Here is an 18019-nt window from a genome sequence, read left to right as displayed (position 1 = left end):
TTAATCCTCCCGAGGTAATTGGATGTGAACTCACACTCTTTCCTCTCTTTCTCTAGGTCTCACTGGGATACTGGGTTTGGGCATTGCGGCTCCCAACTTAGCCTTTTCCCAGATGGTGACCACTTTTGGCTTGGCTGGCATTGTGGGCTACCACACTGTCTGGGGAGTGACCCCCGCCCTCCACTCACCACTGATGTCTGTGACTAATGCAATCTCAGGTTTGTTCGCCTCTTGTTTTCCCTCAATTTAGGTTTTCAAGGGCTGATTCAACTCTAGGAGTGCTTTCCATGAGGTTTATAAAGTCTGTGTTTTCCAAATTGTAGGGCTTGGCATCTTGGTGGTTGCGGTGACTCGGGCTCCCAGAGGGTGCAGAGGTGGCGGTGGAAGTGAGAGGCCAATGGAGTGTGTCATACCTTTGGGCTGCTCCCACTGCAAGCAGTGCAGAGCTACTGTTCCTTCTTTCAGTTATGATTTCCTTTAAAGAAGGGATTCCTCTGATAAAATTTGGGAACAGTGTTTCACAGCAGCAGCATGGTCCATGCAGAGTCCACACAGCTATGTGGACAGATGTAGGAGCTGCTCTGGCTTGGAAACCATGGCCCCAGTGGGCATCTCTTGCACAGGCATGGCTTTTAGGATCTCCACCGGGAACAGGTCCAATTCCAAGAAGTACTATGCTCAGGAAAGCCCAAAGCTATGGGCTTTCACCATCATATATTTATAGTTCATGCATAGTATTTTCCAGTTGTGTAACCACCAGAGGTCCCTTTGTACCATGAACAACGTTGTCTAATAACATTATTGATTTATATCTTTATCAGGGGAACAGAGCTAGAAAGTAAAGGTTAAAATTCATATGCAAAAGGAGAAAATGTTTTGGTAACTCTTTGCCCACAGAAGTACTTCAGTGAGAATGTGTGTGAGAACTTTCTCCTTTATGATGCATGTGCTTGTGAGGTCTTTCAGCGATGACATTTGATTTGGCAGCGTGGCTATTAGCTACTCTTTAATATATCCATGCTTTCTTCCCAGGGTTGACCGCAGTTGGTGGGTTGGTGCTGATGGGAGGACATTTGTATCCTTCCACAACTTCTCAGGGCCTTGCTGCTCTTGCTGCATTCATATCCTCAGTCAACATTGCAGGTATGAGGACAGTGAAAGGACCCAGAGTGCGATTTCTAGTGGAGACACGAGAAGCAAATATAAATCAATATAAAACAAACATTCTGAGTTTAAGAATTTAATCATGCCTTTAAAAAATGTTTCACTCAGATTATAAATGCTCTGTGTGAAGGAAAATTAGTTATTTTGCCCATTGGTAAGTTTTAGAAACTATTTGATAAGAGAACACCCCTCCCCCTGAATGCCCCAAAGGTTAACTACAATGCCTACAGGTTAACTGGAAAGTTATTTAAGGCATAGTTTTGAATTAAGCTGACTTAGAACTATCACCATAACATCTTTAAATGGGTATAATTTTAGATAAAACTTTAGCCGTTTGCCTTATCCTGGCCTATGTTCCTGAAAACTGAAAGCCTAGCACATCACTTGTATATGAAACTCATTCGATGGTATTTTGTAGCTATAAATTCTTTAATGTGTCCAAACAGACCTGGTGCCAGCTGATATGGTATTTTTTCTTTTATCACTTATTATAGGGTTTAACAAACAGAATAACCTATTAGAAGAAAAACACTGGCCTTTGATCTTTTGCATTCCCGAGCTGTTTGACTGGCTGTTTATTGTTAGTCATGCAGAAATAGTTGGTTTTATACTCTGATAGCAAATTTTCTTCCTAAATGTATTAAGCGTTCCTCCCTTCAATGTAACTGGCTTGAATAATAGAATAACTTCTAATTTCGAGGTTCTAAAATGTTACTTAAAATGATATTTATTCCCAGATGATAAAGATGTGCTTAAAATAGAAAAATTGTAGCCCTTTAAAAATTATGCTGCTCAATGAGATACCTCTTTCTGTTTTATATTTACTTTGATAAGGTGGCTTTCTGGTGACTCAGAGAATGCTGGACATGTTCAAGCGTCCCACCGACCCCCCAGAATACAATTACCTGTATCTGCTCCCTGCTGGTACCTTTGTTGGAGGATATTTAGCTGCCCTCTACAGTGGTTATAACATTGAACAAGTAAGAGTCTCTTTTGAAAGCTTTTATTTTTGTACTGTGTCTTCATCCCAAGTAGACTTAACATTATTATTACCAAAATTCAAATTCTATCAAGCAAATACGACAATAACTTTGGAAACATCTTTGTCAAATAGAGCATTCTCATCCTCTAAGAATCAGGACCTTGGATTCTAGAGACAGATTTGCCTGCTAAGTCTGCAAGGATGGGTTTACCTGTTTGTCCCTAAGTTTTTCCACATGTAAAAAGAGGCAAGAAGTTTATTAGTACCCTTTTTATGTATCTGGCTGGATTGTAGGGATACAATGAAATAATCAGTAAAAAATTTGAAAAAATTTTTATTATTAGATATTATTAGTCCTTTTCCTACTTACTTTCTTCCCCTGTGGATCCAGGAGATGTTATGCCAGTGCATTTTAAAAAGCTAATTTAAAAATGCATGCTGTATAGAGAAACAGAAATAATCAAGTTAAACTTTGAAAGTTCCATGTCTAAATATAATTTATAATAGAGACTCAACTTTGTTCCAAACTCAGTCATACCTTTCTTTTCAATGACTATTTCAGCCTCTCTGACAGCTGAAAAATCATGTCTCTTTTGGTTTCTGCTGTTGCTAACATGTACTATTTGTTGAATGAACACAATTTTTTTGAGAAGAGTTAGATCAGTGAGTCAGGGAGACTTATGTCTGCATCCCACATTTGCCATTTACTGATCGTTTGCCCTTAGAAAAATTATGTAGCCTCTTTAAGCATTGGTTTCCTCTTTCATAAAATGAGGATGATGATTCTTTCCTCCTGTGACTCTCATGAGACTGAGTTACAGCATAAGTAAAGTATACAGCACGGTCTCTGGCACTTACAACCTCAGGGGTTAGCTCACTTACAGCATTAGGTCAGGTCTAGATCCCATAATAACTCCATTTAAATTTAGGTACTTTTATATGCATCTGTATGCTATCAAGTCCAGAAGAAGCCAATGTACATAAATGGTATAATTGCAAGTACAATTTAAAGTATTTAATATGGTAATATCCTTAATGGATAGGAAAATATATTGAAATATTTTTTAAAAGAGCTCATATTGGTCCTTCTACTGTCTGAATTTAAAATTGTCCTTAGAGAATCATGTTTCCTCAAGAGGAGTTCTCCTTAAGCTAGTAGACTGAAGGTTTTGATAATCTCTCTCTTTCTCTTCCCTTTCCTTTGAAAAGATTGTGTACCTGGGCTCCGGCCTGTGCTGTGTTGGTGCCCTGGCCGGGCTTTCCACCCAGGGAACTGCGCGTCTTGGCAATGCATTGGGCATGATTGGGGTGGCTGGAGGCCTGGCAGCCACCCTTGGAGGCCTAAAACCGTGCCCAGAATTGTTGGCTCAGATGTCTGGAGCAATGGCTTTGGGCGGTACCATTGGTAAGCACTTGTGGGTTTCTGCCTTTATGTAAGTCCATGCCCTTTGAACACCTGACGGCAGTTAGGCTCAGAGATTTAAGAATACTTTTTTAGGAGTAAGAACTTTTTAATTGCACTTCAGTTTCTTAATATACATATTTCTGTTTGAGGCCCATATTGATGAAGGAATTAAATTGCCTTAATGGAAGTTGCTTCAGTAAATATTCTTTTGGCAAAAAGTCATCACAGTTGGTGTAATTCTCATTCAGAAGTAAACATTTTAAAACACTGAGTAATATCAACTGTGTCAAAAGAGTGGGCTGAGAAATGCCTTGTGCTCAGTTCTTGTTTTCCTTTATTGACTCTGTCCAGTTAGCTGATAATAGAACAGGGATTTGGAATACTTATATGTGTACTATATATAGGCTCATCTTTTATTCTGCTGGGTATAAATAACAGCAGAAGATTCTGCTTCAGAGACCTGTTAAAAACGTGAAAAACATGTGCCAGCAGAAAAAACACTCTTTTAGTCTTATTCAGTGGTGTGCTGGGGTTGGTTGTTAAATTTTCAACAATCTTTCGAGCTGGTTATTAAACAGCTATTATCAAAAATTAAATTTTATAAACTTAAAATTAAATAAATTAGAAACAAAGGTAATAATCCTAAACACTCATGACTTTCTAATGAATTCACTAGCTTTTATTATCTCTGCTTTTGAGATTATCCATGTGTCTTGTGTCTGTGTGGTAGAAATACTATGTTATGATGGGCTTCTGTACATCTCTTCCTGAACCCATATTTAATGACATCATGTTGGTAGCTTGAGAGCAGCCATGGCAGTTGTATTTACACCATGGAAATCAACAAATGCTACGAATCTGTGTTTCATATATTGTTTTGTTCATTGTCCAGACCTAATAAAGTGATGGAGAAAATATTAATAATGCAAGCTTAAACTTAAAAGTGTGTTTTGTCATTACACTGTGAATTGCACAGAAAAATTGAGCAAATATTCTTCCAGTACTTGGAAACTATGATCAGATTCAGCAAAATTGCCACTCACATGGTTGACAGTGAGTGAAGTTCTTATATCCATCTCGTTGTTTCACGCTCGTCTTACTCGTTAGAGTAAACAAAAATCTCAACCAGCATTCATGTGGGAACCACACTCATTCATCAGTTGCAAACACTAGGTTGGCTACATATACCAGAGTTTGGTAACATTCTGTGAGTCAATTGGCTATATGAAACTTACAGTAAAGAGTATTGTATATATTTTTATTGTTTGACAATTGTGTGCTACATACATTTTTATGAGTAAAAACTCATGTATGTATTCACACACGCACGTTTTTATTCTGAGGGGCTGGTGGTTAAATACTTACCAAGCACAGCATTAGCTTTACTTCTCCTTTTACACTTACCTGGGAAAGCTGTGCAGCCTTTCTGGACAGTCCCTGGAAAAGCACTTGAAGGAAAATGCTTATGCTGTAGGTTCATGGCAGGACAACCTTTAGGCATGATCTCTGCAAATGTTGTGAGCCCCAGTCCTTCTATTCCCCCTGCCTGTAGCCAGGCAACTCCTCCAGAGTCTCCTGATTTGGTTGTTTACTACTCAGATATTTGCATTTCATTACCTTTGGACTTGGCTCCCATCCACTCACCTGAAAACCTAGACCTTCTTCATATTCCAGCTGTTCCTTGTGTGCTCAGGGGCAAATGTTGGCTGATAGGGAAGAGAGCCTGGGTTATTCATGCAGTGGGGGGAATTTAAGGGGTTTAGTTGGAGCTTTAAGTAATCTGAAGAAGCGCTTTAGTCCAGGAGAGTGTTCAAAGGTTGTAAGGAACGTTGATGCTCTGTGTTTGGGTTCTTTGGAGTTGGGCATTGGTGAGGTGTGTTGGAAGAGCCTGCTATTTGAAAGGGTATTTAAGCCAGTGTTTTTGCCTGAGTAGTCCCTGTAAGAGAATATTTTGCCAGGAAGCAGATAAATACTTATTAATGACAACGATGAATAACCTTAAGAGGCGTTTTTTTAAATTGAGGTATAATTGACATATAATATTATACTAGTTTTAGAAGTGCATAATAATTTGATATTTATATATATAGATTGCAAAGTGATCACCACAGTAAGTCTAGTTAACATTCGTCACCACACATAGTTAAAATTTTTTTTCTTGTGATGAGAACTTTTAAGATCTAGTCTCTTAGCAACTTTCAAATATGCAATTCAACTTTATTAACTATAGTCACCATGCTGTACATTCCATCTCCAGGACTATTTATTTTATAACTGGAAGTTTGTACCTTCTGACCCCCTTCACCCATTTTGCCCACCCCCCGTCCCACCTCCCGCCTCTGGCAACCACCAATCTGTTCTCTGTATCTATGAGCTTGTTTTTTTGTTTGTTTGTTTTTTTCAGATTCCACATATAAGTGAGATCCTATGGTATTTGTCTTTCTCTGTCTGACTTACTTCACTTAGCATAATGCCCTCAAGGTCCATCCATGTCAAGATTTCGTTTTTTTTAATGGCTGAGTAATATTCAAGTGTGGTCTTTATTGGGTTGTTTCTCAAAGGTCTGTCAAGTTTTAATTTCTCTTTGACTTTCACTTTCCAACAGGATTGACAATTGCAAAACGCATCCAGATTTCTGATTTACCTCAGTTAGTTGCTGCTTTCCACAGTTTAGTGGGCTTGGCAGCTGTGCTTACATGCATAGCCGAGTACATTGTAGAATATCCACATCTCGCTACGGATGCAGCAGCTAATCTTACCAAGACCGTGGCCTACCTCGGTACTTACATCGGTGGTGTCACGTTCAGTGGGTCTCTTGTTGCCTATGGAAAATTGCAGGGTAAGTGATTCAGTATAACATAGAGGTAAATATCTATTATTTAGGGTGTTTAGGGGTCCATTTCAATTTCAGAAAAAAAGCTTAGTAGTAGAACCTGTTAGGTGAAGAGTATTTGTATGACACTCTGAAAGTCTTTTTTTCTCCATAAAGATGGCTTCCCTTTATTGATCCTTACACATCTCACAAAGCTTTGAAGCCATGTCTTCTGCAGACAGCTAGAGAAGGAAACTAATGTACAGAAATTCACATAGAGGGACTAGTTGACATTTGATAATATGTGTGAACAAAATAACATCTTTATAATCCTTGGTTAGAGATGCTGGTGTAGCGTTCACAGAAATGATTTATACATTTTCCAGAATAGAGAGAGGCTTACTGAATAAATTTGTGTGATTAGTATACAGTACTTACTTTTAAAACAAATACACATTTTGGGGGGCTAACCTGGCAGCTTTTGCTACCGCTAAAGCCAATCATGAAAATAGAAGTGGAGGGGAAAACCTCACATAGCTGCTTTCAGTGTTTTCATGAAAAAGCAAGTCTCTAGAGAAACTAGTTTGTGATTTAAAAACCTGGTCTTGTCTCTCAGTAATCAAGTCATTAGAATTAAGTGGGGAACGTTCATGAAACTTAAAAATCACAGAAGAACTTAAAGCCTACGATATTCTTGTCTCACGCTTTGTCTTTATTATTTTATTTTTTTATGGAGCTTATATTCTTGGGGAGGAGACAGTCAAAAAGGAAGGTAAACCCCAAAAATAAATAAAACAGCAGCGGCAACTTTTACAAAAGGAACAAAAAGGGGCTAAGAAAAGGAGAAGATGTACCATAAGTAAGATGTTAGTTCATGCTTTCTCTTTAGAACCAACTGGCAAACAAGGACCCTTCTCCCTTGGGCTCAGTTGATAGAATCAGAAAGGCTAATGTTCTAGGACTCTGTTTTGACATTTTCAATAAATAAAACCACTCTTAACTTCTGTATTGGTCATACGGGGGAAAGAAAAATCACTTTTCATGACTCCTTGACAAAGAGTAAGGAAATTGTTGTGTGATCAGGGTAAAGGACAATTAAGTCAAGCCCTACTTTTCCTACTTCCATTAATATTTATGTGTAAGAACTCTAATTTACTTTTATGTTTCAGTAGCTGGTGATATAAAGTGATATTTTAATTAGCATGTTTTTATCCTAATGTTAAATGTTGGTGGTTTAGGATTAAATGACACACACTTAAGAGTGTGTGCCTGTGAGGGAGTTTCTTGTGACACGTTCTAGGTTCTGATTCCCGCATTCTTGGCCCTAGGTATCCTGAAATCCGCCCCTCTCCTGCTCCCTGGAAGGCACCTACTCAATGCTGGCCTTCTGGCTGCTAGCGTGGGTGGAATCATCCCGTTCATGATGGACCCCAGCTTCACCACTGGCATTACCTGTCTGGGCTCTGTGTCAGCTCTCTCTGCTGTCATGGTAAGAGGTCAGAGATGGGAAGCACATTCTTAACGAGGAACTAAGTATTTTGTTAGGTTACAGTCTAATCTTATTTCTGTCTCTTCAAGACCCCGATGGAATAAAAATGTTTCAAAATGCTGTTATGTATTCCTCTTTGGAGAGTCTGGAAAATATAGAAAAGTGTAAGGAGAAAATTACTCTTTCTCTTCACTTACTAATTCCTGTCAAAGTTGTCACATGTGACATCTTTTTTGCTCTGGGGTCTTTTCACTGGATCAATGTGTTGGTGAATAGGAATTTAAAAAGCCAAGGGTTTCATTTCTGTTCATTAGCTGCCTGCTGTGTGACAAGCCCTAGAAAATAAGTGTCAGAGAGTCCCTGCCTGTTAGTTGCTCTCACATTTGTTGGAAGCTCTGATACCAAACCAAATAATCATATGAAATGAAATGCTTTTAATAAACCCTGTGTGTTCAGTGAGGGAGTTCAGTGAAACCTTTCAGGATAGGTTGGCCCCCCTCTTCCTCTCTAGTTACTGCTTTAGTATGTGGATACATACAGTATTCTTTAGGTGTCTGTATGTCACAGTTTAGCATTCTATTTATAGCAGTGTATGGTGCTGCTGTATGTAGCTCTGTGCCATTCACTGATTACTTCATGTTTGTCTAGTACACTCTTTTTTTTTTTTTTTTTTTGCGGTACGTGGGCCTCTCACTGTTGTGGCCTCTCCCGTTGCGGAGCACAGGCTCCGGACGCACAGGCTCAGCGGCCATGGCTCACGGGCCCAGCCGCTCTGCGGCATGTGGGATCTTCCCGGACTGGGGCACGAACCCGCGTCCCCTGCATCGGCAGGCGGACTCTCAACCACTGCACCACCAGGGAAGCCCTAGTATACTCTTAGTATATACTTTATAGACAAGGTTTATGTTTAAAATTTTTAAAATCATCTACAGTGCTTAGCACAAACTTAGACATACAGTAATTGCTTAGTTACCCTAAACCCTATCCTCAGATTTTCAAGCTAGTAAGACTGGGCTTATATTTTAGTTTTAGCTGCTTCACTTGGCACCAACAGGACCCTCCTCATCAGCTAAAGTCATAAAAACTGTGACATTTACTCAGTGCTGTTACTTTTTTCCAAGTGTAGACCCCTCCAATTTTTGCCTGCTCTTCATCACTACCTTTTAGGGATTTAGGGATTTTTTTGCACAGGGGTTGTGGCTCAGCGTGTGCACTTGTTATATCTGTAGGAGAGTTGTTCCGATAGGGGTCACTCGGTCATTACCAGGTGTGGAACTTACATGTCAATGTATTAATTGGAAAACCGGAATGATTACGAACCATGGTGCTCAGTGTCGGAGGTTTCTTTTCATTGCGTGAATTTTGAGTTCCGCTCTGGTTTCTGTGCTAGGGTGTGACTTTGACGGCTGCCATTGGGGGTGCTGACATGCCCGTGGTCATCACTGTGCTGAACAGCTATTCAGGCTGGGCCCTGTGTGCAGAGGGCTTCCTGCTCAACAACAGTCTGCTGACCATCGTGGGTGCGCTCATCGGCTCCTCTGGTGCGATACTGTCCTACATCATGTGCGTGGTAAGGAAACAGCCAGTAGAGGAAAAGGAAATGCTGTTCTGCAAGTGAGGACCTGTGTGCCATTTCTTTTATTTGCAGTAAAAATGACTGTGTTGGTTCTTTTTCTCTCCAGCAGAAATATCAGAGTGTTTCGTTTGAATAAATTTGCCATACTGCTTTTAAAGTACACAAGTGTAGATAATTTGGAAAATTAAATATAAGAGAAAAATCTTCTAACTCCCTCCATCTGGTGATAAACACTTAAGATTTTATTTCCTTCTATTCTTTTTCTTTGTGTATTACATATCTGTGTGTTTACTTATCTGATCATATTGTACACTGTTTTACCTTGAATTTTTTTAATTTTCCAAATTATAGCCTTGCCACTTTCTTATCATTAAAAATGCTTTTTAAATATGATTTTTTTTTTTTTTTTGCGGTACGCGGGCCTCTCACTGTTGTGGCCTCTCCTGTTGCGGAGCACAGGCTCCAGACACGCAGGCTCAGCAGCCATGGCTCAAGGGCCCAGCCGCTCCGCGGCATGTGGGATCTTCCCGGACCGGGGCACGAACCCGTGTCCCCTGCATCGGCAGGCGGACTCTCAACCACTGCGCCACCAGGGAAGCCCCTTAAATATGATTTTAAGGGTCTTCATACTAATCTAGAATATGGATATTCAAGATTTATTTAATTTTCCCTAATGCTGTACTTTAAGGTTGTTTGATTTTTCTTTCTCTTTGTACCTAAATACATTTTGGCACTTCTGATTTTTGTCTTAGGATGATTCCTAGAAGTGAAAGGGTGTGCTCATTTTTTGGGCTTTGCCTACTTATTGCTGTGTGGTTTCCAGAAAGCTTGCTCCAATTTACACTCCCACTCGTCATCTGTGAGAGTGGCTATCTTGAAGTTTTGTGGTCAGCATGATTTAAAAAAAAAAATTAACAAGACGCATACTTCCTAGCTTCCTTTTTGTTTCTAATTCTCTTCTTAATGGCAAGAAGATATCCTGCAAATAATTAAAGGTTTGACTAAAAAACTTTTTCAAATTATAGATATTATTCTCTAAATAATAGTTTTGAATGGCTGTGAAAGGACAAGCATGAAACTGGGTGAAGTTAAGATGTGACTTTATGCTGATTAATAACTCAGGCAGAAAAATAACTTCACCTTCATTCTTTTATTACAATTTTGAAAATACCCTATTTTACAACAGAGTTCCTCTTATGTCTTTAATTGAAAAATCTCATTGTAAATTGAATGCTGAAGTTATCTTTTCATAATAAAAAATTAGTTTGCTTTGGCTATATTGTAAAGAACAAAAATTTGAAAGCCTAAGTTCAAAACAAGCTGAGAGGTTTTAAATTAAATCCCCCAAGTTCAAGGAGTTTGGACAGGTGTTTCCTACTGGAACAGTGTCAGGATTTGGAGTTTTTATTTATTAAAAAATACATTTATTTATTTTTTAATTTATTTTGTATTTTTGGTTGCTTTGGGTCTTCATTGCTGTGCGCGGGCTTCTCGTTGCGGTGCGCGGACTTCTCATTGCGGTGGCTTCTCGTTGCAGAGCACGGGCTCTAGGTGCACGGGCTTCAGTAGTTGTGGCTCGCGGGCTCTAGAGCACAGGCTCAGCAGCTGTGGCGCAGGGGCTTAGTTGCTCTGTGGCATGTGGGATCTTCCTGGACCAGGGCTCGTACCCATGTCCCCTGCATTGGCAGGTGGACTCTCAACCACAGCGCCACCAGGTAAGCCCGAGGATGTGGAGTTTTTAAAAACAAATGTTTATGAAGGAGAAAAATTTATTCAGTTGTATTAGAAATAGTTTTCTCTAAAAATGAACTTTTAACCCTTAGGTTGACTTTGCTTCATTTGGTGAATTTCAATGACCAGCAGGGGGCAGCAGATTGTCATTAATACTTAACGGTTTGTCAAATACTGATTTTAAAATTAAATGGGAGTATTTGTATTTTTACAAGGCCAGTGGCATACTTAATGGGGAGAGGAAGTCGGGGCTTGTATATAGTTCTTGGAGTGTCAGCATGGGTACCTTCTTATCTTTATTCTTTTTCTCTTAAATGGTTTTCTTTAGGTTCTTAAATTTATCAACAGTATTTCCCAAATTTCTGTCTGTGTCTTTTATTTCCTCTCCTTTCCCTTCTTTATTTAGTTTATTTTATTGTTGGTTATAGTAACTATAGTAACCTTTGCAGTAGCATTAACTAGAATAAGGTATAAAAGGCACTTGTTGAAAGTACTCTTTTCTACATGTGCTTCTGTAATTATACCATCTTTCTCTTAATTTTTATCCATTCTTTCATATTTCTTGATCTGTTTTTTGTAGTTCTTCTGTTTCTTTTCTTTCTGTTTCCACTGCCTCAGGCATGCCATTTCCCTGTCAGCGTACCTCAGATATTTTTTATTCCTATATTGTATGTAAGGCTAACAAGGTCTCATAGCTGTCTGTGACCATAAGTATCATGCTGGGTCAGATATTTTTTTTGTAATAGTAAATTGTAGTAATTTGGATTTGAGAGCAGTTGAAGCTTGCACTTTAAAAAAAATATTACTCAGTTGCCAAAATAAAAGATGTTTAATGAAACATCTTTCATTAAGGAAATAGAAAAAGATAAATAAGGATATAAAATAATCTATAATCCCATTACCACTTAACTGTTAACACTTAATATTCTAATTCTTGTCTTTTTTCATATGTATATATTTAAATACATTCTATGTTAACGTTTAATTTTCTAACCAATAACTTTTAGTGTCTACATGTTATTATATCACAAACATATACCATAATTTATTTATCCAAGTCCATGATATCAGTTGTTCTTAACTTTTTTTTTCTGCAGTATTCTTCCTTGTGTGTTGTTTATTATTTTCTTAGGTCAAATTTCTATAAGTACAATTACTTGATTAAATGGAGTAAGATCTTTTCGTTGGCTGTAGATACTGATAAATTGATCTCCAAAGGACTCTGCGGTGAAAGCTCCCACCAGTATGTGCAGAGTGCTTGTTTTACTGCTCATGTTCTACTCCTATGACTTATTACAAAACAGACAAGACAACAACAAAAACGCACCTGCATGGTTTTCAATTTCAAAGATAGAAATTTCCTTTTCTTCTAAGTTTTCCTGCTCTCTGACTTTTCACATTAATACTCACTGACTCTTATCTTTATTATAAGAAATTGTTTATTTCTTATAATAAACTGTTTATTATAAGAAATTGTTTATTTCTTATAATAAACTGTTTATTATAAGAAACTGTTTCTCCATGGCTTGTGCTTAGCAGCTCAGAGTGGTTCATAATAATAATATAAGTGAAATAGCTGCTCGTAATTGGGCATAGTAGAATATGCTGGGTGCTTTACAAATATTAACTCTTTTGATCCCCAAACTAATTCTGGAGGTAGGAAATATTATTCTCACTTTACAAGATATTTTAAGACACCATTTATTTATTTATTTTTTATTTTTAAAAATTTATTTGTTATTTTACTTTATTTTTTGGCTGCGTTGGGTCTTCGTTGCTGCACGTGGGCTTTCTCTAGTTGTGGCGATCGGGGGGGCTACTCTTCATTGTGGTGCGCGGACTTCTCATTGCAGTGGCTTCTCTTGTTGCAGAGCACAGGCTTTAGGCGCGTGGGCTTCAGTAGTTGCAGCACGTGGGCTCAGTAGTTGTGTCTCGCGGGCTCTAGAGCACAGGCTCAGTAGCTGTGGCGCACGGGCTTAGTTGCTCCACGGCATGTGGGCTCTTCCTGGAACAGGGCTCGAACCCATGTCCCCTGCATTGGCAGGCGATTCTCAACCACTGCGCCACCAGAGAAGCCCTAAGACACCATTTATTATTCGCCTTTGTGTTTATGGAGCCTGCTCTAGCACCCGGCACATTCAAATGAATATAATAATTGTTAAATGAACATTAGATGAATATTCTATTTGTTAGCTCATTTTACATTTTGGAATCCTCTCCAGATAGGTTATGGTAGCAGAAATACTACCACATATCAAACATCTATTAATATTACTAGTATGTTTACCTTCATTATTTTATTATTTATTGAAGGAAACTTGCAAGTCCAAACCAGCACAGAGTGGTTTTATTATGTGAGAGGGAATGGAATGCACCCTAAGTGTAATCAGCATCCCAAAAATTGAATTTTTGTTCTGACAAAGAATTCTTTTGGGTATCCTCTGAGCCTAATGCTTGGTTACACAACACCCAATATTATAAAAGCTGAAAAATGTTCACAGTGTCAAACAGCCAGCTCAAATGAATGATTTGCTTTATATCCAGATGTCATATAGACATTAAACTCTTTATGATTTTGCAGTCCATTTACTTGAGATAGTGTCCAGATTGCCTGGGATATAGAAGGCTTACAAAAATGCAACAGCATTCTCAGAGCAAATTTTCTGATTTTTGCACTTTGCTGCTTGTTTCCAAATGAAAAGAAAACAGAATGAAGTAGGTCAAAGCCAAACCAAAAATAACTTTTTTTTTTTATTGGCGGTACGCGGGCCTCTCACTGTTGTGGCCTCTCCCATTGCGGAGCACAGGCTCTGGACATGCAGGCTCAGCAGCCATGGCTCACGGGCCTAGCTGCTCCACAGCATGTGGGATCTTCCCAGACCGGGGCACGAACCTGTGTCCCCTGCATCGGCAGGCGGACTCAACCACTGTGCCACCAGGGAAGCCCCCAAAATAACTTTTTTTTTTGCCTTGCAACAACTAATTAGCACCTACAAAGCATTGAAATGAGAGATGCTAGTCAGTGGTATACATGTTGTTATTGCTTTGTCTATTTTATGACCTTTCCTTTGTTTTCATATTTATTTCTTAGTTTGCTTGGAATTATGTGAATTAAGGATCTCTTTAATGTAGCATACAATTTTCATTACAGGACTTAATAACTTGAAATGAACAGTCTTGGACAGTGTTGCAAATACTTTGTCTTGGAAGCTGGCAACTCTTCAGTCTATTCAGTGGTCACAGGATAGTCTCATTAGTCACTTAAGCAAGCAAAAAAAAAAAAAAAAGGAAACAAAACAAAGCCCTAAACCCTAAACATTTGTTGGAACTGTGATATTGCAATGGTAAATTCAGAGATGAAAATTAATTTAGTTTAGTTTTTAAGAGACCACATGGAATTAGCTTAATGGCGATATGATTGTTGATATGTATTTAACAAGTTGACTTTGATTGTTAAACTACTGTGTGGTTCCCTAATTTCTCTTTGTAAGATACCATCAGAAGTGGGTACACAGTAATTAAATGTCCTCAGAAATTCTTTCCTTCAACTCCATTCAGTTTTATTGGAAGAAAAGGAGGGTTGCTTTTAAACCAAGTTAAAGTGGTCATATTCTTCTACATCCTGTGCCTCTGTCATCCCTCCCTTTATACAGGACTGTGTGATGCAGGTGATGGAGCCTCTTTGTACATTTCACTTTTTTTTTTTTTTAAGTTACCTATGGAAGAAATATCTCAGTGTCTGAAATTGGCCTTTGAATCAGTTTTTAAGGGCAAGAATTTGGTAGAATGTATTTCTGGTAATTTTGTTTCAGAATCCTGTGATTTAAAACTAGAAAGGATTTATCAAAATCAGCAAATGTTGAATGTTTGGGAAGTGTCAGGTATGGCTATTTGGATTTTCATTCAACCTTGGATTTAAATATAGGAGGTTGTGTTAAGAATTTAAAACTCCAAGTTGGATTGAGATGAAGAAGTTAATTAAAAGCATCACTTTAATTTTTCTCTGACCCTCTTATCTGTTAGTAATATGCATAAAGATATTCTGAACTTTATTTTATATGTAAGAAACTTAGACAAATCCACCAGACTCTGGGCTTTGTGAAATCTGAATGTTATATCTGATAAATGGGGTTAGGTCAAAAGAACAATTTTAAAAATTCTGACAACATTTTGATCCACATCTTTGAAACTTATGATAAGTCAAGTGTGGCTCTTTGCTCATCTTCTCTGCTCTTTTCTTCCCTGCCTTTGCCTCTGTTCCCACTTCAGCAGTATATGTAAATCTCTCTCCTAAGGTGGTAGCAGGCTTGCCTATCTTTGGATGAGTGGTCATGGTTTTTTTTCTCTGATGTGTTCTTTATCACTGAAAATCTCCAGGTGCTTTTTCCTCTTTAATAATAAAGTGTTGTCTTTTTTTAAAAGTATAGGTTGACCCTTATATAGCTTTAAAATAATATAACTGATGGATCAATGATATGTTTATTACAACCCTTAAAATAGGATTTAATTTTCTGGAATTCTTTATGAAGTGATACATTCAGTTATGATCATTTAGAATGACTACTTTGATCACATAGTGATTTGAATTCTTAAAATGTTTTTGATTACTCAAAACATCTAGCTTCCTGTCTTTTTTTAAACCACCACACCTCTAGAGGTCTACAAACAGTTTCCAAAACCAGATCCGTTATTGTCACATATTCCAGCCGTGGTGTTTGATGGTACTTTGTTGGATGATTGTAAATGAGCATGCAATAAATGCCTTCCTCTTACATTTTCCTGACATTATTTTTCTAGTTAAAAGGTGGGTGTAAATTTTAGCGAAGCAGTGTATAAACTAACTCATTTACCTTTTTTGGAAGTGAAATATTTTAGAAGGCTAATGATGAATCCATTCACTTCTGTTATTGCTTCATGGAGCTGTAGTTGATTTGGAAAATAAGACAGTATCAACTCCCACATTTCCTTTTTTCCTGATGACAGAGGGCAGCAGACTTCTAAATGATAGGGATCCCTATCCTTTGATTCCTCCCTGTTGCCTCTTGACAGCTTGCAGCTGGTATCACAATTCACCTGAGATCTGTAGAGTCACCTTGTAAAATTTCTTATAGCTATCATTCTCTTTTACTCTGGTGAAATACATGTCAATATGGAGGTAGAACTTGCTCAATCAGTACACAGATAATAATGACTAGATCTGAGTTTTTCACATATATGTCAATATCACTGGTAATTTTCCATTAAATTTTTAAAAATTTATTTTGACTGAAAAGATATCAGTGTACACTTGATTTTATAGAAAAAAATGATGTCATTTCCCAGATGTCTTCTTATCATTAAAATTTTTGAAATAATTTTCAGAAGCTAGATCAAATTGATTTGGTTAAAATGTTTTAGGTGATCAAATATGCCTCTTTAAATGATTCTCAATACCATATACACAGGATTCATACCATTTTCAAAAGTTATGTGGATTAAGCTCTCACAGCTACAATTTTACTCTCCAGGCAATGAATCGCTCCCTGGCTAATGTGATTCTTGGAGGCTACGGTACCACTTCAACAGCTGGTGGAAAACCCATGGAAATTTCTGGCACACATACAGAAATCAACCTTGACAGTGCAGTTGACATGATTCGAGAAGCTAATAGCATTATTATTACTCCAGGTAAAAAAACCAAAACTCCAAAGCAAACAAACAACCTGTAATAGCTGTTGTAATTGATTACATTAAAATAATTTCTTGTAATAGGGAAAAAAATCAAAGTGGAACGTCTTCACTTTTGAAAACTTAATGGAAATTTAGAAGCAGCCCTGTGATTACTAAGTGAAAAGTACTGAGAATTCTTGGCTTAGGTTAATACTTTGGGAATCACATAGAGATTCTATAAATTGAGGTAGTGGATTCTACCTGTGTCTTTTTGTGGTTCTGTACAAATGTTTAAATCATCTTTGAATCTTGGTTATTTTTTTTCTCATTGGTAAATTTTGGGCCTATGTCAGCATTAAATTAGTATATGAAAGTGTCTAACTTACTTGTTAGACTCGCTCAGTAAAAGTTGGTAAATGTTAATATCTTTCTTTTCAAAAGTAAGTATTTAAAAAATCATTGAGGATCATGTGGTTTCCAACAAGATGAGGTAACAAGGCCCAGTAGAAAGGACTTCATCTAGGAGTCATAACACCTTACTTCTGTTTTTAATTTTGCCTCTGACAATTGACATATGTGGACCAAGTCAGTTAATCTCTCCAGGCCTCAATTTCCCAATTTTCTGAGGTTTAGCCCAGTACTTCTTTACTCATCGCAGAATGCCGTTGTATTTATTACAGGCAATACATTGATTCCAGATTAGGATTTTTAACTCTATCATGCTATCATAGAAGTTTTCTATAAAGAAAATCAATTGCTTTGACATGTGGGTAGTTTGCTGGTTGGTTATATACTAAGATGTAAATAAATAACAAACCTTAGCAGGATTGAATATTCAGGTGCAAGCCTTCTCAAGTGGGGGCAATATCATTTTCTAGGGGCGTTTCAGACACGTGGGTTTGGGGTTTTGGTTTGTCTCCAAGACAGGGCTGCTACTGTCAGCTGGTGTGTGGGAGCAGGTAAATTAAATATTCTGTAAAGCCTGGGACATTCCTGCAGCATGGCTTGTTCCAGCCAGAGCGCTTTGGCGTTACCTGTTGAGAAACGCTGTGCTGGAGTGTGAAGGGGGAGAGTGAGAGACAGCGCTCTTTTCCCTTTAGGCATTTTCCATCTAGTGGAGAAGTCAGATAGATAGATAATGCACGGTGGGTTATGATAAGGGCTGAATTGGATGATGTAGACACTTTTTCTACCATGGGAAACCTAAGAAG

At 38.0% G+C, this 18019-nt stretch overlaps 1 protein-coding gene across 2 annotated transcripts in view; it reads left to right on the top strand.

Annotated features, from left to right (window-relative positions):
- NNT (nicotinamide nucleotide transhydrogenase) overlaps positions 1-18019 on the top strand; it is a gene marked incomplete at both ends in the record, with an annotated part of 83684 nt that overhangs the window by 41629 nt on the left and 24036 nt on the right. The window contains 8 exons of one of the 2 annotated variants that reach the window (XM_079704056.1): positions 57-218; positions 1033-1143; positions 1999-2144; positions 3356-3551; positions 6157-6390; positions 7692-7852; positions 9243-9422; positions 16667-16826. In XM_079704056.1, coding sequence (XP_079560182.1) covers positions 57-218; positions 1033-1143; positions 1999-2144; positions 3356-3551; positions 6157-6390; positions 7692-7852; positions 9243-9422; positions 16667-16826 — 1350 coding nt within the window. The remainder of the gene's footprint in view (positions 1-56; positions 219-1032; positions 1144-1998; positions 2145-3355; positions 3552-6156; positions 6391-7691; positions 7853-9242; positions 9423-16666; positions 16827-18019) is intronic. The other variant, XM_079704057.1, reaches the window with a different exon arrangement.

The sequence above is a fragment of the Hyperoodon ampullatus genome (assembly GCF_949752795.1).
Source record: "Hyperoodon ampullatus genome assembly, chromosome: 4".
Lineage (NCBI taxonomy): Eukaryota > Metazoa > Chordata > Mammalia > Artiodactyla > Ziphiidae > Hyperoodon > Hyperoodon ampullatus.
Note: the sequence above shows the minus strand (reverse complement) of the source record. Positions and strands in the feature narration are given on the sequence as shown.